General features: G+C 32.6%; 1 protein-coding gene across 3 annotated transcripts in view; it reads left to right on the top strand.

The window, feature by feature from the left end:
• Cep112 (centrosomal protein 112) overlaps positions 1–26368 on the top strand; it is a 472932-nt gene that overhangs the window by 98466 nt on the left and 348098 nt on the right. For all 3 annotated transcript variants that reach the window (XM_076869863.1, XM_076869862.1, XM_076869864.1), the window contains 4 exons: positions 12121–12207; positions 14897–14996; positions 17849–17967; positions 20019–20162. In XM_076869863.1, the coding sequence (XP_076725978.1) occupies positions 12121–12207; positions 14897–14996; positions 17849–17967; positions 20019–20162 (450 nt within the window). The remainder of the gene's footprint in view (positions 1–12120; positions 12208–14896; positions 14997–17848; positions 17968–20018; positions 20163–26368) is intronic.

Genomic DNA, 26368 nt, shown 5'->3' with positions numbered 1-26368 from the left:
ATATCACAAATTGATATTTTGAGAGTAGGTTTCAGTATAGTAGTGGAGATATTAATCAGAAAAATTGTAATTGCTTACATGATAATTTCTTCTGACTAATAACTAACAAAATTGTCTAGAAAGATGATTGTATTAATTAGATGTCTGAGCAGGCAGGGTAGTGGTTATTTTGTGAGTAAGTATTGCATGATTATTTGACTAATAATTATTGAAACATAGGAACTGTGACTGAACAAATAAATTATTCACTTCTTGCCAATAACATTTGGTAATAGGTGACCAATGGTTTAGATATTTTGTTTTTGCTATAAAACTTAATTGGTATGTAGGCATAGTGAGTTCCTTGGTATGAATTGTATTGTTCTGTCCTACTCTGTGCTATGCTATGTTTTATGTATTTTGGGGGGACAGTTTTTCACTATGTTGCTCCAGTTGACCATGAATTCTGGGGCTCAAAGGATGCTCCTGCTTCAGCCTCCACATTGGGACTGCAGGTGCACTTCACTGCACCTGGCATTGTTATTTTAAAATGTGTGGATGATGACTGTCTAAATAACTTTAATACATTTTCCCCCTTACATAGTAATTAAAGGTTATTATGCTCTTTTATCTTCAATTTCTGTTAATTTAGTAGCAAATGTTAGGCAAAATTAGTACATATAAAACAATTTAGAATAAAAAGTAGCATTCTGAATAAGAAAACTGCTCTTCTGTAGGAGTAATGTTGAATAACTGAGTGAATAGAACATTTGGGAATGTTCTATTTAAAAAATATATCCTTCATTCAAAGTTTGTAAATATTGAGTAAAATGCATGGATGATATTGGTGATTATCTTAAAATTTAACCAGTTATACTGTAAGTAGCATATTGTTACACCCAAGGAGACTTTTATATTAAATCAGTGAGTATATTCATAAAGTTGACTCATCTGGTAGGAATGTCCAATATCAGAGCTGTTTGAAGTAAATATTTCAGAGAAGATGGGGCCTACTGGACATTGTATATAGAATTTCTTAAATTTCAAATAGAAATTTCAGAAATACTTTAAAAAACAGCTTGTGGGAATATCCTCTAAAAATTGAAGGCATTCAATTTCAGTTTCTTTGTTTTGGCAGTAGTTTCTCATAAGGTGGCTTGGCATACACTCTTATTACTGCAAAGTGAGCCCTGATATCTTGATGTCTATCTCTTTTTTTTTTGGATGTAGGTTGTTTAGCCCTAGGGTGTGTAATTAATGTAAGGGAATCTTCTGGTCATATTACATAGGGATTTGGTTCAGTGAGTTAAGACTTTCCTTTTTCCATTTATCCCAGTTGATTTTTATTAGTTATTGATAGACCTTTATTTATTTATTTGTTTATTTGTGTTGCTGAGAATAGAACCCAGTGCCTCACACATGCCAGGCAAGTGTACTACCACTGAGCTACCAACCCAGCCCCTATCCCAGTTGATTCTTTTTTTAAAAAAACACCTTGATTTTGTGTATTTATTTTTATGTGGTGCTGAGGATCAAACCCAGAGCCTCACACATGGCGAGGCAAGTGCTCTACTGCTGAGCCACAACCCCAGTCCCTCCCAGTTGATTTTTAACCATAAGTTGTTTTTTTTTTTTTGACAAATGGTGTAGATGAATATTTTAGTTTCACATGAAACCTCTGTAACATGAGAGCTGGTTGGTGAGAATAAGTTGAACAATAGTTGATTTAAGCACTGGAATAAGGTGGCTTTTACTTTTCTTATGCACTATTTTTAGGATGAAGTTTTTTTCTTATATTCCTTAGTGACTCACTCTATTTTGGTCTGTCATTAAAGATTCTATAATTTAGCCTAAGTTATTTACTTTTCTAAATTAAAAAATTTAATTTTAACACGCACATATACACACATATAAGTATTCTTATACAATGAAAAGAGAATACAAGTATGACTAAAAAATTATTATTTGTGGTGCTGGGGATTGAACCCAGGGCGTTGCACATACATGTGCAGGAAGTGTACTATCACTGAGCTACATCTCTAGCCCTATGAAATTATTTCATTCAATAAACATTTTGAGAAAGTCCCTTAAACATATTTTTGAGTTCTAGGAAAGAAAGAAAGTTAGTGCAAACCAGTTATGAGGCAATGTAGAACAGGAAATGTGAGGTGTAATGAGGAAAGAGATCTTGCTTCTGTGTGGGGAACCTGAGGTAGACTTCATGAAGGAAGTGACATTTGAGCCAGGAGTTGAATAGTAAGAGCAGACTTGGAATCAAGAAAACAGAGCTGTGTTTAGCTGCAGCTCATCCACCATTTGGCTGGTGCTAAGAAAAAGAAAAGAGAGTGGTAAAGTCAAAACTGTATGTTGTTGGCCATAAGACAGAGCCATGAAATGTCAACTACAGAGTAACATTTTCTCAACTATGTTTTAGAAAAGTAAATTGGTAGTAGTTTCTCAGATGCATTAGTCGTGTGAAAGATTGGAAAATAGTGAAGAGGCTATTCTAAGAGTTGAGGTGAGGGTTAATGAAAGACCGTTTGGGGCTGGGACTGTAGCCCTGTGGTAGAGCACTTGCCTAATGGTGCAACTGGGTTTAATGCCTAGCACTGCAAAGAAAGACTGACTAGCAGATTGGTGATAGTAAGGCTGCAAGTGAGGCACTGTGTGCTAGGATGGAATTTTGGCAACTCACTGGAAAAGAGGAATAAAAGATAAGGAACTTGTTTGTACATAGTAGGTCCTATTTTTAATGATTGTTGAATTTGATGTGCCATGGAAACATCTAACTGGAGATGTCTAAGGGACAGTTTGAACCCAGGAAAGATAAGAGGCCTGGAGATTGAGAATTGTGATTCATCTGCATTTGAGGTTAAAATTAGATACTGAAAAGATCACCAACGAAAAGTATTTGTACACAGTGGAAGATGACTGTGGGACTCGGTTCAGATCACTGCTAACTATTAGGTACACAGAAGTAGATAATGTAAAAGAGGTAGAAAAGTATCCTCCAGGGTGAGAAGAGACCATGGCAGAAGCCAAGGACAGAAGTGGCGATTGGTGCAAGTTGCCAATGAGAAAAGGATGAAATCCACCTTTAGATCCGGTCACCAAAGGATCTTTGCATGGAAAATGATACTAATGTCATTGTGACCTTGAGAGTACAGTTTTAATAAGAGCAAAAGACAAATTCTGAAGGGAAATGAAGAATGTATGGAATATTTATTGAAAAGTTCATTAAGGAAAAAAGAGAATAATATTCTTGTGGTGAAAGCCCAAATATTTAAACAGCAAGTTCTTCTGTGTAACCCTTAACTAGGATTTTTGTATGTTCTATTAAATAAAAATCAGTGAGGTAAAGTGTACCTTCAAACAATGGACTTGAAAAGGTAGGAGCTCTGAACTAATTTTAAAAAATTAAAAGAAACCTTCAGAGAAGAACATTAAGCCATGATGTGTTTTATAAGAATGTGATGATTCTGTTCTGTGCCTGTCCCTGCCTCTCTTTCCAGTTGTTCCAGATTTTCTATTATACACTCATTTATTAAAACCACATGATTATTTATTTAGAGAGCCCATCATCTTTTCCTCATTTGAGTTCTGTTTATGTATTATTCTATTAAAAACAGGTGAACCCTCATTTAAAAAGTTACTCAGAATTATATCACTTTATGATGTGGACAGATTCCTGAATATGAATCAGGCCAGGCTTTATACCTCCTTGCCCATGTGACCTTGAGCAGTACCACTTTGTGCCTTTGTTTTTTGATCTGTAAAATGGGGGCAATAAAAGCACCTATGTTAGAAAGTCATCGTGAAGATTACATAAAATCATGCATATAAACTTCTAGGAACAGTGCTTTGCACATAGTGTGTAATCAAGCAAATGTTGTCAGTTTCCTTTTTCAATTTTGTTATCCCATTTCTTGGTGCTGTTGCTACTGTACCTTCTATTACTACTCCTGTGTCAACAATAGCTATTGCTATTGCTCTTCTACTGCTACTTCTACAACAACTTTCTTGTATTAGCTTTTATTATTGTTTGTTCTTATGATAATAATGTTTCTTAATCATTTAAGTGAGGATTTTTGCTTTGAAATGGCTATTTATACTATTATTTCATCTTTATATTTGTATCTCTGTCTCACATTGTATAATTTCTATATGCCTCACTCAGTATTCTCTTGCCCTTTTAAAATGTAATTATCTTCTGTCCCAAGAAAATTTCTGCTAATTTTATAGGTATTTTAAATCTTGGGGTTAATGACTGATAATAGCTATATATAGTAATTTTTCTTTGAGTTTTGCTGTGACCACATGATTGTCACTGATTTTACACTTTTTTTTTTTTGCAAAAAAAGTAAAATATAATAATGATGTGAAACTTTTTAAATTGTGCTGGAATCACTGAAAATATTTATTTTTAAAAAATATTTATTTTTTAGTTTTAGGTGGATACAATATCTTTATTTTATTTTTATGTGGTAGTGAGGATTGAATCCAGTGCCTTCCATGTGCTTTTAGGCGAGCATTCTACCACTTGAGCCACAACCCCAGCCCCTGAAAAAGTATTTATTACTAAACTGTCTTTGGTGCAAAATTAGGATGCACAGAATACTTGTGAATAATACCTCAATGTAGTAGTGATAATTATGTGGTGAAGTATCATTACATTTATCTCATCGATGTTTTTATTTTAAAATTAAAGTTGAATTTCAAGATGTAATGCATTGTCGTTAAAGTTTTGAGCCACTTCCTATAAGTACATGTATTACGTATATTCTTTCTATCCCCCAATTCTATAGATTTATGATTGTCCCTTTTTTCTCCCATAAAAATGTTGTTTGAGGCTGAGGTTGTATCTCAGTGGTATAGTGCTCGCCTAGCAGCACATGGGAGGTACTGGGTTCGATCCTCATCATTCACATAAAAATAAATAAATAGATACACAGATAAATAGATCCTCATTATTCACATAAAAATAAATAAATAGATAAATAGATAGATACATAAATAAACAAATAAATAAAAAAGGTACTATGTCCATCTACAACTTGAAAAAATATTTTTAAGAAATGTCTCAAATGTGTTATGTGGGTACATATTTTATTTTCAATTTTCTGTATTTGTAATTTGTCAGAGATAATTTATAAAAGTAGAAGATTTGAGAAAAGAGACATCAGGATTTGAAAAACCTGAAGACAAGGAAAAATTGATTAACTTAGAAAAAGAATAAATTAGAGATACACTGAATTAATACATTATTTACCTTCTGTATCTAGCTTCTTTTGCCCAACATAAAGTTTCTGAGATTCTTCCATGTTATTATATGCATCAGCAGTTAAAAAAATCGTTCAGCATTCTGAAATAATGTTCTGTCGTATGGATGTTCCATAACTTCATCATTCACTATTCTGTTAATTGACATTTGGTTTATTTTCAGTTTTGGCTCTTAAGGCTAAAAATGCTATCAAAATTAGTGTGTAAGATTTTCTTTTCTTTCTTTTCTTTTTTTTTTTTTTTTTAAATTTAAGCTTTCATTTGATTTGGACACAACTGCTAAAAAGTGTTTTACAGGTAACTGCCATTTTACCCTCCAATCAGCAGTGAGGGTACCTGTTGCTCCATAACTTCACCAACACCTGATATTCTCAATTAAAATTTATTTTAGCCATTTTAGTGGTGTAAATGGTATCTCACTGTAAGTTTTCTTAAAAAAAGTAATATGATTTTTTTAACGGGCACTTTTTGTTTTATAGAAAAATTGAGCTGAAAGTATAAGGAATTTCCAGTTAGCTCACCTTCCTCCTCAACAGTATCCTCTAATATTAACGTCTTACATTAGTGTGGTGCACTTTTTACAAAATCGATGAGCCATTTCTGACACATTGTTATGAACTCAAGTCCATAATTTACAATAGGTTCATTCTTTGTATTGTAAATTCTGTAGGTTTTGACAAATGCATAATGCTATATAAATACCATATAGTATCAAACAGAATGGTTTTATTGCCATAAAAATCCTTTGTGCTCAACCTATTCATCTCTCCTTATCTTTTCTAGATGTCCTATGTTTGTCTTTTCCAGACTGGCTTCTTTCACTAAGCGACTTGCATTTAAGATTTCTTTATTTTTTTCCTGAAGTGCTGGAGATTGAACTCAGGACCTCACACATTCCAGGCAAGCACTCTACCACTGAGCTTATCCTGCTTACCTTCATGTGTTTGTACAGCTTGATCTCATGGTTGTTTTAATTTATATTTGCAGATAGTTATTATTATATTGAGCATCTTATCATGCACTTATTGACAATTTATATTTTTAATATTAAGCATTTGTTTAAATTTTTGCTAAACATTTTAAAACAATTTCATCTTAGTATTGACCTGTAAGAGTTCTTTTCATATTCTGGATTAAAACTCTAAGATTTCATCTCACTCCAGTCAAAATGGCAGCTATTATGAATATTTTCTAATTCTGAATGTGAAGGGAAATTTTGCTATTGAATCCTTAGGAAGTCTTCCTCTGTCATTATGAAGTAGCCCTTAGGTCTTTTATTGCACTCTTTTCCTACAGATATTTTATTGTATTTTATTCTCATGAATGAAAAGAAGTGCCGGAAAGATCTACAGGTTTATTTTGTAGTATTTCATTTTATCCTTTCATTTTCAACCTATTTGTGCTTTTACATTTAAAATGGATTATTTGCATACAACATATACTGGGGCCATTTAAAGAATATTTCATAAGTCAATCACTTAATTGGAATGTTTAGTGCACTTAAATTTAATGTAATCATTATTCATCATGATTATATCTGCCTTCTTGGTATTCATTTTGACTGAGCCTCTCTTTTTCTTTCCATTCCTTCATTGCTCATTTCTTGGCTTATCTTTGTTTATTCACTTTTTTATTATTCCATTTTAACAACTTCTTTTGACTTCTTAGTTATATCTTCTTTTTTTTCTTTAATCATTGTTTTAGGGCTAAAATATGTGTCCTTACCTTATAAAAGTTTATTTAGTGTCAGTGTTTTATCACCCACACTGAATTTCTCCTACTTTCAATTCTTACTTCCCAAATCTAATAATTTTAAAATAGTGTAATCCAACTTAACCCTACTTCATCTGTGCTATTGTTGTGATGACTCTATGTACATTATAAACCCACATTTCATTGTTAGAAAGAGTTGTCTTTAAATAAAATGATAAGAATATAAAAATAATTTTAATTTATCCACTTTACTATTTCTGCTACTCTTCTTCATGTGTAAGTTTTCATCTCATATAATTTGCTTTCATTCTTAGGAAGATCTTTTAGTATTTCTTTTTATTACAGTTCTGTGATAAGTGTTTATTCTTTCAGCATTTCTAAGATATAATTTATTTATCTTCTGATCGCTACTGTTTTTTGAAAATTTTTTTTACCAATATATGTTCCTTGAGTTTTTTGAAGTTATTAGTTTTAGCTGTATTAAACACTTCTGTGGCAAACAGTCATCTTGAGTTTTATTAATGCCTTTTTAAAAAATTTGTTTCTGCCTATGTACAAAATTTCTTTTTGTGCATGTTTATTAATTTTTGTTCAAAGGACATTGTGGAAACTCTGGATTCTGTTATTTTCCTTTATGGAATATTGATTTTTTTTCCATTCCTGTAGACTGTTCAAGTTGTGTAGACTTGGATTAATATTCTGTGGGCAAATCTGTGAAAGTCAAACATGTATCCAAATCCTTCCAACCTAACGAACACAGCTTACATACTGTCTATCTGAGGATCTGAGAGGTTTGCTTTTAGCCTTTTGTAGGCAAGTTTAGTGTAGGTTTAAGGTATAGTCCTTATGGTGTTTCAACTGGATGCCCAGGTGTTCACAAGTTTTTAGGAAGATGTCTCCATATTGCTGTATCCTTGGTGTCTCCCAGCCCTGTTTAATTTGTAATCCTGGTTGTGTTTTTTACCTGTAGCAGCTGTGTTCCAATTTTCATTCAGTGCCTGCACATCCAGCCCACTAATTCACACTCCAGGACTGGCAGAGGAATCTAGTGGGCAGCTTAGACTTCTCTAGTGCTCTGTACCTAAGATTCCTGCTTCTTTAACTGCTGTGAACTCAGACCTCTGCCTTTTCAGCTCAGTGGGCCTGTGGTGCTATACCTGGACTCCAGTTGTACCCAGGCAAAGAGCCATATTATCAAATGAGAAATTTATAGTCAGCTTTGAAATTATCACAGTAATGCCATTTATACCTATATTTTCCCAGTCCAGGATCCAATCCAGGATCAGGCATTGACTTTAGTTTTCATTATCAACTCTCTCCTTTAATCTGAACAATCTTTCTTTGTGTTTCTGAGCTGAAATTGTGGGGTCAATTCATAGGATCATCATGCTGCACTGCCTGTTGTTTAGTGCCAAGTACAGTTTCCTCATATACTTTGTCCTATTCTGTGCTGGTTTACAGTGGGAGGTTCGTTTGGTACTCTTTTCTTCATTATAGCTTAGGTACGTCTCCAGGCTTTCAAATTTGAAATGATATATATCCTGATCCCAGGAAAAGAACATTTAAGTATTGTTTGGTGTCAGGATTACTTACAGGTCAAACAAATTAGAAGAATTATATTTTGTCTTTCAATTTCAGTCTTTTTTGTTAAATAAGCAATTTTTTTCTTTTCTTTTACACAAAATGTGAATATAGATTCACACATCTATATTTATTTAGATCTACATCTCCACCTAAACCTTGTATTTTCATATTATCTTTTTATATTACATTAGTAAGACTACTTCTGTATTTTTTTCTTAAACTTTTTCTTTTTTAGGTGTAGATAGACACAATACCTTTATTTATTTTTATGTGGTGCTAAGGATCGAACCCAGTGCCTCATGTGTGCTAGGGAAGCACTCTGCCACTGAGCCATAACCTTAGCCCACTATTTATGTATTCTGATCCTGATACTTTCTCATGAATCATTCCATAATGTACAGGGCAGAAATATAGAGCTATCCAATGGCATCAAGTTCAGAGTTTCCATAGAAAAAATACTCTTCTGGTATTTTTTTTTTTAAGGGATGGTTGTAGGGAAACTTTCTTTCTTTTTTTTTTTTTTAAAGAGAGAGAGAGGTAGAGAGAGAGAGAGAGAATTTTAATATTTATTTTTTATTTTTTAGTTATCGGCAGACACAACATCTTTGTTTGTATGTGGTGCTGAGGATCGAACCCGGGCCGCACGCATGCCAGGCGAGCGTGCTACCGCTTGAGCCACATCCCCAGCCCGGGAAACTTTCTTTTTAATGATACCTTTGTAAAATTGTGGTATTCTATATTTTAACAAAGTCATTAAACCTTACATTGAAAATATTAGGACAAGCCAATATCCTTTTACAATGGTGTAAAAAAAGGGCACAACATCTCGGTAGTGCCATTCTTACTAAAATCTAAGAAATCTGATCATAAAAAAACTTCAGATATATTCAGATTAAGAAAGAGTACAGTAATTGACTGTACTCTTCAAAAATTTCAGCTCAGAAACACTAAGAAAGGTTGTTCAGATTAGAGGAAAGAGTTGATAACGACAACTAAACTCAATGCCTGATCCTGGGTTGGATCCTGGACTAGGAAAATATTAGCTATAAATGGCATTATTGTGATAATTTCTAAGCTGACTATACATTTTTCATTTGATAATATTATTGTGTTAATATTATATTTTCTGATCTTTACAACTATGCTGTTATTATGAAAGACAGTGTTTTTGTTCTAGAGGAAATATATGCTTAAATTCTTAGGGATAGAGGCATGATGTTAATAACTTTAAAAATGATTTAGAAAATAATATGCAAGTCTCTTTCTTTCTCTCCTCATCTTCTTCCCTCTCTCCATATGTGTGTGTGTGTGTGTATGTGTGTGTGTGTGTGTGTGTGTGTGTGTGTGTGTGTGTATATATATATATATATATATATATATATACAGATCTATATATAAAGTCATAAAGCATGTAGGGCAAAACATAAACAATTAATGAATCTCTGAGTAAAAAGTATGTGGGAACGTCTTGGGCTAAATTGAATTTTTCTTTAGTGTTATACCATAGAACAGAAATCTATCATTCTACCGTAAATAAAAAGGCACACAGATTTTGAATTATAGCCTTATATCGTAGAAATTATTGGAGAGATAGTTTACTTGGTTCTTGTTTCAGATATTAAGTTGTTTATATTCTTTTCTGTTTGTGTCTTTGCTTCACTTTCTTCTGCATACTTCTTCATCTACTTTCTCTTGATGATAGTGCTCTAGAACATTCCAGTTTCTCAGCAAAATAGTCTGATGGAAAGTCAGACATATATAAGGAGCTATCCTAAAATTAAAAGTACAGAGGTGACAGGATTTATTCCTTACAACTTAAAAGAATATGTATGGATTCTGATAGAGCTCATTTTTAACTATAATTCTAATCCCACCACATATCATTGTGTGGCTTTGAGAAGTCGTCACTTTGATACCACTTCTTCTTCTTTGACTTTCCTTGACCATACACAGATTTGCTGTCTCTGTTGTGATTCTTGAGAGAATTTAAATAACCACTTATTCACCAGGTAATCAATTGCTTAAGCATATATTAGGTGTTTATTTCTAATTTGGTCAATAGAGTTTCAGGTGGGACAGGTGAGAGGTGGTGAGTGGGATACCATACACAGTCACATGGTATTTAGGGCCAACCCTCAGAATCTGAGGATATGACAAGTCCTCTAAAAGGTATTATGGGGACATCTGGCAGTGAACTGTGTCCTTTACACCTGGCCAGTTTTGTTATACTGACTTTTGTGCTTTATTTAATAGACCCCAAAAACACTTCTGTTAAGGATCGTCTTATTTATTTAGATCAATCAGTTCCCTTTCAGCAAAGATAAGGAAGAAGTACCTGATGATTTAGAGGCACGGGAAAAGAAATATTCAGACTTTTTCCTTTTGCATAGTAAATAGGCAACTGTCTCCTTTACTATTTATAATGGTTAAAAGTTAGAAACTGTTATGTAGCTTTTATTTGTAAAATTTTAATTTGGCTGTATGTTTATGTTGTTTATATTAATTTTGTATTTGAAATAAGTGAAATATAAAATGCATCTAAAAAATTTCAAGAAAATATTTTGAAAGTACATTTCTACTATTTTAAAGGGATATTTTTTCTTAAGATTGTAAATGAATATTTCTGCATACCTACTTTGTATACTTATTGTACTGAGAATGGTCCCTTAGGTTATTCCATTGAATAGAATTTTCACAGTCATTGAGGGAAGCATGATTTTCCTTATGTGCAGAAGAGGAAGTGATGTCAAAGTTATGACTTGTCCAAAGTCACACAATTGATATATAATGTGATTAGAATTAAAGTTAGAAATGAGTTCTGTCAGAATCCATTCTTTTAAATAACATATTCTTTTAAATTGTAAGGAATAAATCCTATTACTACTGTTATTTTAATTTTAGGGTACACTCCTTACCAATAAGCATTGATGATATTTTTTCTGGTTCTGCTGAGAACACTGTTGCATGTAGTGTTGGTGGGGAGGACAGGAGCTGTTAAGGGATGCTTGAAAAGCTACAAGGTCATTGCCTTGAGGGATTGGTAGTCTGTGATCCCAGGAGAGGGACGTGTGTTTCTCAGTAATTTGCTATTTTTAAGGATTTTATGCTCAAACTATCATGTTTTAATATATAGGATACTGAATAAAAAGAATATTTAATATTTATTCAAAATAAGAATATTTTGAATGAAAATGTAGATGTGAGCAAAGGAACCAAAGGTTGGAAGAGATCTATTAAAATAAAAAATAATAAGGGCTAGAATACTATGTGGATGTAAGTGTATAAGCAGAATACCACTATAAAAGGACATTTTTTTGTAGGTGATAGAAGGAGGTAGGGGATAACGTAAGTGATTTTCAGTTTTGCCTACAAAGTGAAATTTATTTTAAAGATTTTTAATTAGTTTGGTAGTAATTAGTTTAGTATGATTGCTAGAACATGGGCTACAAGGTAAAAGTGGAAAATAATACTTTTTAAAATGTAGGGCATTATTTTAATTTAATGGTATATTTTTGCAAAAGGGGAAAGTAAATTAATAATAACTTTGCAATATTTTCCTTGAAGTTGGACATGAAAACAAAAATGATGGAAGCAAAATTTCATGAAGAAAAACTTAAACTTCAACAGAAACATGATGCTGATGTCCAGAAGGTAGGGCACATATGCTTATTAATTTTATTTTTATTGAATATTGAAAATATTCTAGATCTTGTGATGATCCATTTATTTATCTACCTCTCAAACCATCCACTTGTTTGTGCACCTTATGATAATCTATCTTATAAATGGAATTTGCTAGGGTAACCTCCCAGCAGAAGTTAATCTTTAAATTTCATTTACGGGGCTGGGGATGTGACTCAAGCGGTGGCGTGCTCGCCTGGCGTGCGTGCGGCCCAGGTTCGATCCTCAGCACCACATACAAACAAAGATGTTGTGTCGGCCGAGAACTAAAAAATAAATATTAAAAAATTCTCTCTCTCTCTCTCTCTTTCTCTCTCTCTCTCTCAAAAAAAAAATAAATAAAATTCATTTGCAAAATGTTTATTTCAGACCTTATATTTATATTTCCTTTTATTTCTTTTACTATTATTTCAAGGTTGGACTTCTTAATAGTTTTTTTTTATCTTCATTCTGTCATTACCTTATATAAAAATTGAAATAACACATCAGCTGTCTTAGATTTTGTTTCATCCTAATATTCTTTTAGTTTATTGATAATTATAGTTTTCTCTTAATTTAAAAAGCAACTCTTGGACTTTTTTCTGATTGGTATCTATATTATATACAGATGCATGCACTGTGAAGCTAGAACTGATAGCTTAGGCTTCTTTTTGAGCAGCTTATTGAGATTTAGGCCTTCAAATCTTTTAATCTTTATTTTTAAATAAAAATTTTACTTGTCCTTCTAACTTGCTCTGCAAAAATGATCAACTTATGATTGTGAAATTTGAGTTGAGAGTATATTTTAGTAATCTTTAAAATATTTGGTGATAATAACACTTGTGTGTTTTAAATACATAAAGTTGATCCAAATAGAAAGTTTGCAGATTCTGTTTCCCCAAACTGAATAACAGACAGAGGTGGGTGGTGGCAACCATTATGTATTCAAGCTTTCTCAAAAGCAGAAAACATATTAGTATTTAGTCAGATGCATATGTGACTCATTTTATTTCAAAGCAACAAGTAGGAAACCTCTGATAGCATATTTGAGAAAAAAAATATTTGGGCTGAGGTTGTGGCTAAGTGGCAGAGCACTTGCCTAACATATGTGAGGTACTGGGTTTGATCCACAGCACCACATAAAGATAAATACAATAAAGGTATTGTGTCCATATACAACTAAAAATATTAACAAAAATTTAATTATTTCCTTTTCTTTTCCCCCATTCAGAGGTCAAAGGCAAATATTACTTTTTGCTTTGATTAGAATGTTACTTTACATTGTTTAGATAGAACAGTTCAGTGTCATAAATTAAAGTCAGTGATAAAATTTTTATATAACATGTTCAAATGAAATAGAATCTCTTCCTGTGTGAGCACACACACACACACACACACACACACACACAAATGGATATAAAATGTCTATTTGGCAAAATCAGCATAATAGAGTTTGAAGTAGGCCTTCTTGGTTTGCCTATTACAAAGATTTATTCTATGAAAAACATTTAACTTAAAAGTTCTTTCTAGAAATTTCTCTTTTTAAATAAATCCAATGTGAAAAAAAGAAAATAGTATCGATAATCTGAATTTCCAAGTGAAATGTAAGTAAAGTTCTTGACCTTGTGCCAGATATGGAAAGTATGTTATTGGTTTGCTCCTTGTCTGGCATTTTCTAAATGTCACAAATTGGGGAGGAATAAAATTAGAGTGTTGTATCTATTTGCATACATTCTTTTCTTTTTTTGCTTCTTTGCAGACATTAGGGTCAAACTTCTTTTTTTATTTACCTGTCAGTCTTAGATGTGAGACTTAAACAAGAAAAGGTAAAATAGAACACTGGTAATAAAAACACTAAGGAAAAGTTGATTAGACATTAGTAGACATCTTTTTTAACATGATTTTGGGTGTATAGGAAATATGGCTCAATCATTAGAAAAGTTGTGGATGTTTGTACTCCTACCTCAATTTGGTTTTCTTTTCCCCCAAGTCGGTACTTTCTCTTGCTGGCTAACTTTCCTACATTTTAGATTCCTGTAGTTTTTTTTAAAAATGAAGATATGTTCTGAAGTATAAAATAATGATTAAATTTATTAAATGATTAAATGTCTCTGATATAGATACATGTCACTGATATAAAAATTTTGTGCAATTTTTGGCATATTTTGAGCTCAATTTTTGGATTCACAATAGCAGAGCTAGATATTAAAGAAGATTTTTAGATGTCATCTTCCCGTGTATCTGGGAATTCTTGTCATTGTTCATTAAGATGGGAGGAAACTCTTGTGGGAAGTTTCAGGGATCGGCTCAGCTGAAAGATGTTCTATCCCAATTCAATAGAATGAACTGTACCATCCCAGCATGTCAAGTTTCTGATGACTTCTCTCTGCCATTTTATGACAGTTTAATTTCTGAATTATATTTTCGGGAATCACCTAATTTATTATTTATAATCTTCTTAAAAATTGATATGTGAAAATTCCAAAGAAATGGCATACTTTTTTAGATAATAATTATTCTAGCATATTTAATAATTTTTTCAGTGTGCTATAATTTTTACCATTTTGGGGGAAAACCATTTCTGAAATTAACAGAGACAGACTTGCAAATATATTATGGTTATTTTTAAAATTATGTATTCTATGCTTAATATACTAAAACATTTTATATTTAATTGCAGATTTTAGAAAGAAAGAATAAAGAAACTGAAGAATTGAAAGCTTTATACAAAAAGAAACAAAATGAAGCTGACGAGACTATAAGAAAGCTTGAAAAGAAAGGTTATATTGTGATTTTTTGTAAATCTTTTATAATATTTTTATTTTAGTGATTATCAAATTTGAAACTAAAATTTAATTACTGTCTTTTTGTTGAGTTTTCATCAAATTTATATGGACAAATTTATGTGGGCTTTCATATGACTGGGTATAACAGTGTGTGTCTCTGTGCATACCCATGTGTACACATGAAGTGGTAACAACTAGTATTGTGATTGACAGTTGTGAGGATCAGACCTATGGCTTGCTAGGCAAAGAGAAATTTTTTATATAATGTAAAACATTCCAATTTTAGTAATGTAAATCTTGATAATTAATATTTTAAAGTATCTAGGAGCAATAATATATTGAAATGAAAGTTTTCTTTATTTATTCCTTCAGGTTTTAAGTGTTTTTTAAGCAATATTCCCCATTTACACATTCTTGAAGAAGGACAAGAAAACATTTAATCACGGTTTAAATTGACAATGATTATGGGTGAAAACATCTAAATAAGCAGGCAGTCATGGAAGAAAGTGTTGTAATTTTTGGAGAAAGGAACTTTTGTAAGATTTTTAAAAGTTTGATAAGATTTAATTAGTTGGAGAAAAGTTCCCCATGTTAGGATGGGAATGCTAAAATTGGTAAGTTGTGGGAAGGATGCTGCAAAACTGTTTAGCTAGAGTGAGTAACCTATGCATTAACATAAGAATTTTAAAAGATTCACATTGTTGACTTGGGGCTAGCTTAAGCATGGATTTCAGATTTACAAATTTGAACTTATCTTCTAGATGCTGGGAAGGCAGTGACTTTTGAAGTGTGAACTTTAGGACCTCATATTTTAGGTACTATAGGTTGGTAATGATGAGTGTGTTGAACATGGAGACAGAATGGGAGGGGGTAGGGAATGAGCATTCCACTCATTAGAAAACATAGGATCTCATTCGATTGGTTGTGCTCTTCATTATAAGATACTGAGATCAGAAAAAAGAATATGTAAAGTTTCTTCTAACTCAAAGATGTTCAGGCTTCTGCACTTGTGTAATTTTTCATAAGAAATGATAAGGACCCAGAATATCTGAGGCATGGCAGCATGAGTTGTGAGAATGGACCTGAAGAAAAAGTTTTGAAGAATGAGGATTTGTGAATGATAGGCTATAGGCAATGAGCTAGTGTATAGGGGAAAGGAAAGTTTTCTTCAGGAGTTTGAAGAGCTTAGTGGCTCTCACCTAGATCACCAAATTTGAATGTGTTTATGTAATGTTCTTAACAATTTAGGATGGCAGTTACATATATAAATTAACTAATGAAGTAGACATTTTTAAATGAATTTCCAGCTTTAAATATTGGTGAAAGTAATTAGAAATTTCTTTCATATGTTTTTCTCCAAATATTATCAGTGACTACAAAAAATAATTCAAATTTATTTCTAGATTTTCTTTCTTACCCTGATTGAAACCAAGTAATTCAGAGATGCTTAAGGTTTAAAGAGAAGAATTTGAGTTCTTAAAATAATGCTTCTAAAGCCTTTTGAATTGTATTCAGATCTTACTTAATGTTGGAATTGTCATGTAAAACATGTTGTAGATGCTAAAGCCCAGTACTAAATTAATTTGGATTCATCTTCTTCCTTTATGTATTGCATAGTTGAGATTAAGAGTGAAAGAAATTTCTAGGGAAATGTTTTAGAACATTCTGCTGTCTGAAAAATATATTCAGTAATTAAGAAAGGGTATATTGAAGTAAAATATGGAGCTGAATTTATATTATCCAGATAACATGAATATATTAAACACATTTTCACTTAAATCAGTGACAGTTTAAATAATTTTAGGAAAGAAGATAGAAATAAAAATGATTTATAAGGAAAATATTATTTGTTTGTTTATTTATTTCAGTGCTGAGGATCAGACCCATGGCTTGCTAGGCAAAGAGAAATATTTTATATAATGTAAAACATATTCAAATTTTAGAATATAAACTGTGATAATTAATATTTTAAAGAATCTAGGAGCAATAATATATGAAATGATAGTTTTGTTTATTCCTTCAGTACATGTCTTTTGGAGAACTTGCCTGTGTGGCTCTGTTATGCTCTGTAGATAAAAAATTGAAATACCTTTTTCCTTAGTGAAAATAGTCTTGTTAAAGAGGAAATAGGCAAGTAAATTCTCATACTGTCATAGGTGACTCAATGGAAAAAATATTTGTTCTTTTGTGGAAATAAAAAGGAGTTTCTGTTTCTGTAAGGGGAAGAATCTGCTTGGTGAATAGTGCACCAAGGTGATTCTTGAATTGAGACTCTGAGAATGAGCAGGAATTTTTTTTTGTTTTGTTTTAAACAAGGGAAGGAAGGATATTTCAGGTAGATGGATATACAGATAGTGATTTATGAAAGAATATGTTCTCAAGACTCTGCAGATAGGTTGGTGTATTTTAGAATACAGGTTTAAAATGCCGAAGTGGGAAGAGAAGTGTCCATAGAATCGTTGGATCATGAGGAGCTGTGATTTCCATGTTAGAGGCTTTTGGCCTTCATCCTTTAGGTGAGGATAATTGTGGAATGATTTTCAGCCTGGGAGAGTCGTTGGATTTGTACTGTTGAAAGCTCCATTTAAAGCAACAATGGACAACAATTAGAGGCAGTATGTTACTTGAAGATGGCACACTGTTAACATTTTTCAACCAAGGCTCTTTATGATGTTAGTCACAAATTGAGAAAAAGGGCAAAGAATAAGAAAAATTTTAGAAGAAAGAATTGAGAATTCTTGGTAAAAAAATGAATTATCTATTAAGTGGTATACTATATTTTATATCATCAAACTCTTATTTGGTTTGTAGAATTGTTTTAACTATATTTTCATCATTTTTGACAGTTCAGACCCTTATACGTGACTGTCAAGTTATCAGAGAGACTAAAGAAAACCAGATTATAGAGCTAAAAAAGATATGTGAACAAAGTACAGAATTTCTGAATAATGATTGGGAAAAAAAGGTAAGCTGCCTAAAATAGATAGAAAATATGAAAGAACATGCTTCAGAGTAATACATTTAACTGTAAAAGTAATGGATTTCACAGAATATACAGAAAGGTATAATAAAGAGAATTAAAATAATTTAAAATTCTAGACCAACTAGAAATAGCTACTGTTAAAGTTCTGGTGTATTTCTTTCTAGAGGTCTATGGTCTGTAAAGTAATTTTCATTTTGAAAACATACTTTTGATTCAGTTCTTTTATTTAATTAATTTTCTTATTTTTTTGTCACAGTCAATAGGTTTTTAAGCAAAATTGGTAAGGAAATACCAGTTTTAATCTTGGATTTTGGCCATTTCTTTCTGAAAAATCATACAACATATAATGTAATCCAGACTAGAATTTATAGTCTAAAGTTGTTTGGATGTGAACAAAATCACTAGTGCATGGGTCATAGCACTGAGATATAGGTGCTATGGGTTTGGCTATGCCTTATACCAGCCAGTTCACTCATTTTTGAATACTGGACATAATACTACTTTTAAGATGTGCAGTTCAAAAATACAAATAAAATGTATTTAGAGAGTCTTGAGGGACTGCCTACAAGTAGTCAAAACTGCATATGTTAATTTGTGAACCACAAGAGTCTTCTGTGTGGTTACTGCTGAGCCATCCTGAGCCATTTCTCAGTCTTCTGTTTCTCCAGTGTCTTCTTAGTCAAGTAAGCATTCACAATGCCTGTGCCATGTCCTTGTGTCTCTCTCATGTTCATGAATAGTGAAACAAATAGATCATTTGGGCTATTTTGGACTCCAGCTCTCCCTACTTGGTGAGTGGGGTTAGATTCAGGCAGTAAGAATCCCATGCCCATGAAGAGAACTGAAGGAATGCCTAGACGCTGAGAGCACAAATTTTTCGCTGTCTTCCCTTGAACTATTCATTGAACCTTGTTTGGACCTTCAGAATTTACTTTTTTTTTTCTTTACCTTAGTTTACATGGACATTTAAAAACTTTATCCATTTGACAAAGATGTGAAGTCTTTTTGGAGGTTTGAATAGCAAAGAAGCATTTTTTACATTAATATTGTGTAAAATTTTATGCAAATAAGATGAGAAATATGGATAATATTCCTAATCAATAACAATATAAAAACTTGGAATGGAACCACCATTTGACCCATTTGCCTTATACCCAAAGGACTTAAAATCAGCATATTATATTGATGTGGCTACATTAATGTTCATAGCAGCTCAATTCACAGTAGTTAAAATATACACAATGGGATATTACTTAGCCATAAAGAAGAATGAAATTATGGCTGTTGCAAGTAAATGGATGGAACTGGAGACTATCATGCTAAGTGAAATAAGCCAATCCCAAAATTCCAATGTACTCTTTGATATGTAAATGCTGACTCACAATGGGGTGAAGAATGGAGATTCACAGGATTAGACATGCAGAGTGGGGGAATGGAGTGGAAATTGGAATGGGAATTGAACATAACTTTCCTATATTCATATATGAATACACAACCAGTGAAACTCTACATCATGTACAACCATAAGAATAGGAAGTTATATTCCATGTATATATGATATGTCAAAATACATTCTACTGTCTACATGAAGAACAAATTAAAAAAAAAACAACATAAAGATTACTGTTTCTCTTATTTTAGACTAATATTTTTAAACTGAGGTATGGTATTATCTGATTTATTTACCCTTTATACCTGAGGTATGAGATTTCCATTAATATTTGCTCATTGATTAAAACTTTCAATTCAGGAAGGCAACTGAAAATGTTTCTTAATTATGCTCTTTATGTGTCATCTTAACTTTCTTGTGGGTTTTATGTTTTTTGTAGTTACATCACCATATACATATATAGTGATATATATACACACAAAAATTGTCTATGTATATATAGTTATGTATAAATATATACATATGCATTTATCTATTCATCTATCTATACACAGACATACAGGAATATTGGAAAATGTTTATTTTCTGAATTGCAAAGTCGTCTTTTCCATAGTGGTAAAAGCGTCTTGGTTTCATTGTATAGCTCCACAGTGCTGTAGCAGAAATGGAAAAGGAAAAATTTGAACTTCAAAAGCGACACACTGAAAATATTCAAGATTTGCTTGAGGATACAAATGTACGTCTGAATAAAATGGAAGGTGAATACATGGCACAAACACAGGCTACAGTAAGTCCTTTTTTATTTTTTTAAAAACATTTTTAGAAACTGTCTTCTTAATCTTCATGACCTCATGCTTCACTGGTGTGCACTGTGTGTAAGTGTGCTGCTGAACTAAGAAAAAGCTTTATCTTCTAAATATTAGTCAGCTTTTTTTTGCTGTGAGCAAAATGCCTCACTAGAAAAATTTAGAAGAGACAGAGTTTATTCTGGCTCACTGCTTCAGAGGGTTAGTCCCTGGTTAGCTGAGCCCATGGCTCTGAGGACGAAGCGAGGCAGAACATTATGGCAGAGGGGCACGGCGGAAGAGTGCTGTTAACCTCATGGTGGCTTGGAAGCAGAGAAAAAAGAGAAAGGTCCCCAGAGAAAATAAACCCTTTCAGGGCAAACCCCCAGTGACCCACCTCCTCCAGCCACAATTCACCTACCTACACTTACCACCCTGCTAGTCCATTCAAACTAGGATGGACTGATTAGGTCACACTTATAATCCAAGCATTTCAATTCTGAACATACTTGCATGAACAGGAGTTTTTGGAGGGAGATACCTTGTTTCCAAAATGTAATACATTCCTACTTGCTATAGATTTACGTGTGACAGTGGACAGTTAGTTCCTTGAAGGGATTTTACTCTAGAATGTGTGATGCCATTTTTATTTTAAATCCTCAGAGGGTTTTAGAAATCTTTCTTCTTCTTTCCCCCGTTGTTTAGTTCAGAGATAATCTTTCTTTCTTTTTAAAAATTCCTTTTAGCTAAACTCTTGGTTGATTTCTTTCTGAAAATATTTAATGCTAAAGTGATAGTCATAAAGGAAGATAGGAATTGCCTGACCACTCTGACAGATTTCCTTGGTGGATGATCTTGACTAAGAAACCGTGCATCCATCACTTGGGTAAACTCAAAAAGTTCCCTTTAGTAGGGAGGTCACCATAGTCGGAGTATCCAGCACAAAGGCCTGGGCATTATCCAAAGTGAAGTGGAGGTTCCCTCCAGAGAGCCTCCTCATTGAACACACTGGTGTAGAGTAGTGGTCAGAGGGAGTGAATGTCTTCAGCCTTGACTTCCTAATTCATAAGACTGGTAGGTTCATCTACATGTATGGATCAGGGCTTCCCTTATCCAAGGCAAGTGTACCTCATCAATCTGGTTACTGATGTTTAACATGGCATCATAGCACTATCCAGAGTTGGATTCCAGGCATCAGCCCACTCCTCATTTATCATTCACAGCTGCCTCAGCCAGATGGCTGGGTCCAAGTACTTTCTTGAACTTAACACTGTGGAATTTGAATAGGAATCAGTTACCTCAGCATATGATAGATATTGTCTTAGTTACCTGGGCCCTTAGACAAGTCCTATCTCAAAGGGTAAAAGAAATGGGAAGTGATTACATAGTGGTTTGGAACTGGACTTTAGGATTAGTCTTTTAAGTTCAAATTTCAAATCCTTCGTAACTTGGGAGTCATGTTAACTCTTCAAATATAAATCTTCCTTATCTGTGGGTTAGGATAACAATAGAATTAAATAATATAAGTTGTTCAAATTATTAAATAAATTAATATACATACGTTAAATTGCCTGATAAGCACTCAGTATACAATTATCTTTGAAAATGCAATGTACAAGAATAACAGAGACATGTAAATGAGAAAAGAAAGGCTCAGTCTAAGAAGTTAATCAACATTTGCTTGAAGATGAAGCTGAGGCCTCCATTCCCTCCTAAGGAAGTAATAGGAAAGAGATAAAGGAAAAGGCCGAGAACCAGCTGGACAAAGGGAATGGGAGATTAATATAACTTTTGGAGTTTACAAAAGCCTAGGGCCACTGTTTGACTCCCACTAGCAATTTCCCATTTGTGATAGGAAAGCCTTACTAGTCCTACAGGAAATGTTACATTGGAGAGAACATTCTCCGTAGATTAAAGTACATGAGCAAATAGGTTGTAGGGGAGAGATGATTTTTTAAAAATATTTTTTTAGTCATAGATGAAAACAATACGTTTATTTTATTTTATTTTATTTATTTTTATGTGGTGCTGAGGATTGAACCTAGTGCCTCGCACAAGTGAGATGACCGCTGTATCACTGAGGCCCAGCCCCATTATCTTTTAATGAAGAAAGTTCTTTATCAATCTTTTGTAATTAGTGCTTTTTATATCTTGTTAATACAATATTTCTCTATTGTAAGTGCAAGAAGACTGACTTCTATATTCTACTAAGAATACTGAAGTTTTGATTTTACACTGAGGCTTCAATAACTCTGATGTTAGTTTTTGTGAGTAGAATAAAAGATAGGTATCTAATTTCATCATTTTCTCTGTGGTTGGCTATTTTTTTTCCAGCTTTACTTTTTTGAGTAATGCTTCCTTTCTTTGTTGATGTCATGGCCATTTTTGTACATAAAACTTCCATATATACGACGATCTCTATTCTAATTGGCAAATTTCTCTGGCTCAACTAATATTATGCTGTCATTATTATTATAGCTCACAATTACTCTTTATATCCTCCTGGTCCATCAGAATAATCTTGGCTACTCTGAGCCCTTTCCTTTAACATATGCTTTTGGATTCAGTTTAACTGAGTTAATAAGGAAGCAGAACTCTGAGAACATCTTTCCTTTAAACATCTTTTGTAATATTTTATACCTGTCTCAGACTTTTGTTATGTACAAGTTTTATACATTTGCTGTATAAGAATAAACATATAGGTAAGTCTTACAGATTTTAACTCTTTGCATGAGTGTAGCAAATGTTTTAATTTATTATACATTGAGCAGAACTTACATAAAATGTTAAATAATAGTGGCAATAGTGTTTTTAAAACATTTTTTTCTTATTGCAGAAGATACACATGCTCATTATTAAAAATTTAGAAAAGGTATGGCAAAAGAAACAAAATTAATGTCCATAATAAAATTACCATTAGCAAAAATATATATGATTGTCTATTCCTCTACTTTTTAGTCCAATGCTGGGTGTTTAAATTAAAACAAACAATCCGAAACTCTGCTAATTAAATAGTGTGTTAGTTTCCTAGGGCTTCCTTATCAAACACTACAACTTAGGTAGTTTAGAACAGGAGATATTTATTGTGCCAACAGCTTCAAAGACTGGAAGTACAGAATTGAGGCATCAGCAGGAACCTGCTCTCTCTGAAGGGGTTAGAAGAAGACAAAGATTCTGTCTTGCCTCTTCCTAGTTTGGTGGTGGCTGTCAGTTTTGGACATTCCTTGGCTTATCACTGTGGTATTCCAGTTTCTGCCTCTGCTGTCACTTTGCGTTCTCCTGTGTGTCTCTGTGTGCCAGTGTCTTCACATGGTCTTCTTATAAGGATAGCAGTCATTGGATTTAGGGCCTACCCTAATCCAGAATCCCCTCACACTAACTTGATTACATCTGTAAAGACCCTATTTCCATCCAAATAAGATCATATTTATAGTAGTGGGGGTTGGGTTTCAGTGTGTCCTTTTGGAGGACACACTTCAACATAAAAAAATAGGTAAGAAATATTATTCTACTTGTTATTGCTGTTAAACGGAAAATATTGGATATTAAGTCATTGGCTTTGAAAAGAAGAAAGACTTAATATGTACATTATAGATTCTTGTAAAATGATTGTGTATTCCATTTTGTTACAGACATTAGGTTTCTTAAAGTAAAATTTGGGACTTTGCCAGTTAACAGAACCAGTATGGTATGGCCTTTTTTTTTTTTGGTCGGGGGCGGGGGCTATATTTTTAAAATTTTAATTTTTAAATTCACTTAAAATAAAATAATAAAACCATTGCATATAAACACATATAATAATATTATGATAACTATAAATATAAAAGAAAAATATTTCAGTGAGACGTCTGCTGTTTCTTTACATTTTTGTAAATTCTTTTAACCTTTGGCTTAATAGAAGACAGCTGGATTCTCATATCTGTTTTTGCACTTATTTTGATATCTCATCGCATGTAGTGTTTAGAAAACTCATTGGTAATGAAAAAGGCAAAATTGCTTTGATCCCATAAACTCAAGTAAAGAATCTTGGGGAATCTCAGGAGTTTGTTGACCACACTTTGAGAACTACTGTTGCTCTAAGCTATTGGTTTACAAACATTTTGGACAATGACGTCCAGTAAAAAATGAATTTTGTAAATTGTGTCTCAAACATACATGTATAAGAATACATACCCCCTGCACATTTATAACTCAAATGAAAGTTTCGATTTTGCTATTTGCTGTTCACTCTTGATAGGCTCTATCATTTTTATTTTCTTTTAATTTCATTAAAAATTTTCCAGTTTGTGGTTTACAACTTGATTTCACACACTGGTCAAGATCAATGGTTTAAAATCACTGGTATAGGGAGTATACATTAAAGAAAATAATTTCTGTTTTTGTTGTGTACATTCCAAAGTGGTTCCTCCTATTTATGTTCCCGTTCAACTGAATATGAGAGTCAACTTTTTAAATTCTTGCCACACTTGGAATTATCAAATTTTATTTTTTTTCCTGACTTGTAAAATGTCATGTTTTAATTTTTTTTTTTTTGGTGGCTATTTTGTTTCTTGGTTGTTTCAAGTTGCTTATTTATCCCCTTTGTTGTTTTATGTTTCCGTTATTTGTCTTTTTCTTGGGTTTGAAGGATATTTCATATATTTAGGATTCAGGTACAAACCAATTGTCAGGATTTTTCCTCTCTCTTTTATTGTGATAAATATCCATGATATAAAATTTATCATTTTAAGCATTTTATGTGCATAGCTCAGTGACTTTTAAGTGCCTTGACATTTTTGTGCGATCATCATCACCATGCAGATTCAGAATTTTTTCATCTCCCTTAGCTGAACCTTTGTACCCATGAAACACTCATCTTGCTCAGCTGAAGCTCTGTACACATAGAACTCTTCATTTGTTGTTTTCTTTCAGCCTCTGGCAAATACCCTTCTATTGTCTATGAATTGGCCCTTCCAAATTTGTCTCCTAAGTGCTTTCATATAGCATTTGCCTTTTTGTGATTGGCTTATTTCACTTAGCATAATGTCTTCACAGTTCATCCATGTTGTAACTTTTTAAAGGCTGAGTAATAATCCACTGAATTTATAGACCACATTGTGTTTATTCATTCATCTATAATATTGAGTTGCTTTCACCTTTGTTAATTGTGAATAATGATACTGTAGACATGTATACGGATATCTTAAAGCCATGGACAGAAAGCAAATCTAAATCTGAAATATATATTTATCATCTCAACATTCTAAATTTTTAGAAAAATATTTATTTTTAGTTTTTAAAGTGGACACAATATCTTTATTTTATTTTTACGTGGTGCTAAAAATCGAACCCAGTGCCTCAAACGTGCTTGATGAGTGTGCTACCACTTGAGCCACATCCCCAGCCCAATTCTAAATTTTATTGTCCTAAAATGTTAAATAATTTAAAAGTAGAAATTTGCAAAATATATTGATTGCTTAAAATGTTTATACAATTGCTATGTTTTATAATTAAATAATATTAAGAGAGAAGTATCTTTTATAGTAGAATTTTTAATTTTTGTTAGTATGGAAAAAAAGGTTATGCTTTGGAGAGATGAGGTCACTATCAGAGAAACTTCATTCTATTTCTAATGAATGTTGAATTTAAAAATTAGCATTCAGACCTTGTCATGGGTGATAATAGTAAATATAGGGAAAAATGGACAGAGTCTGTCAGCAGGAATGAATTTAGGAATCATCAAAACTAGACATGTCTTGCTGAGCAGCTCCTGATTTAATAATTAAACAAGGTAGAGTTCAAGGCATGGCTTGAGATGAAAGATGAAGCTGTCACTGAGAATTACTTTCTCCACTTTGTTTATTTTTCAGCTTTTTAACTTTTTTGTTGAATCTTGTTTTATTTTATTGCCACATATTATAAGCAGAAGCTTGTTTGTATCATTCAACTTACGCTTTTGGTATGCACAGGCATTTTCTTATGTGAGATTCATAATTACAACATGTAAACACTGAATTTTTAAACAAATATTAGAACTTATGAATGTAAAAATTATAGCAAGAGTATTAGGAGGTGAAGGCTGTAAAATGATAGGGCTCCTCTGGTCTCATGGTTTAAACACAATGAATATGTATGGGTAACTCTATTGAGATTCTAGGCTTTGTTAGTGGAGTACTTAACATTTTTTTCTGTCCTTAGAACCCCACTGTTAATCTAGTGATTTCTGTAT

Source organism: Callospermophilus lateralis, chromosome 11 (assembly GCF_048772815.1).
Source record: "Callospermophilus lateralis isolate mCalLat2 chromosome 11, mCalLat2.hap1, whole genome shotgun sequence".
In the NCBI taxonomy this organism is placed as follows: domain Eukaryota; kingdom Metazoa; phylum Chordata; class Mammalia; order Rodentia; family Sciuridae; genus Callospermophilus; species Callospermophilus lateralis.
Note: the sequence above shows the minus strand (reverse complement) of the source record. Positions and strands in the feature narration are given on the sequence as shown.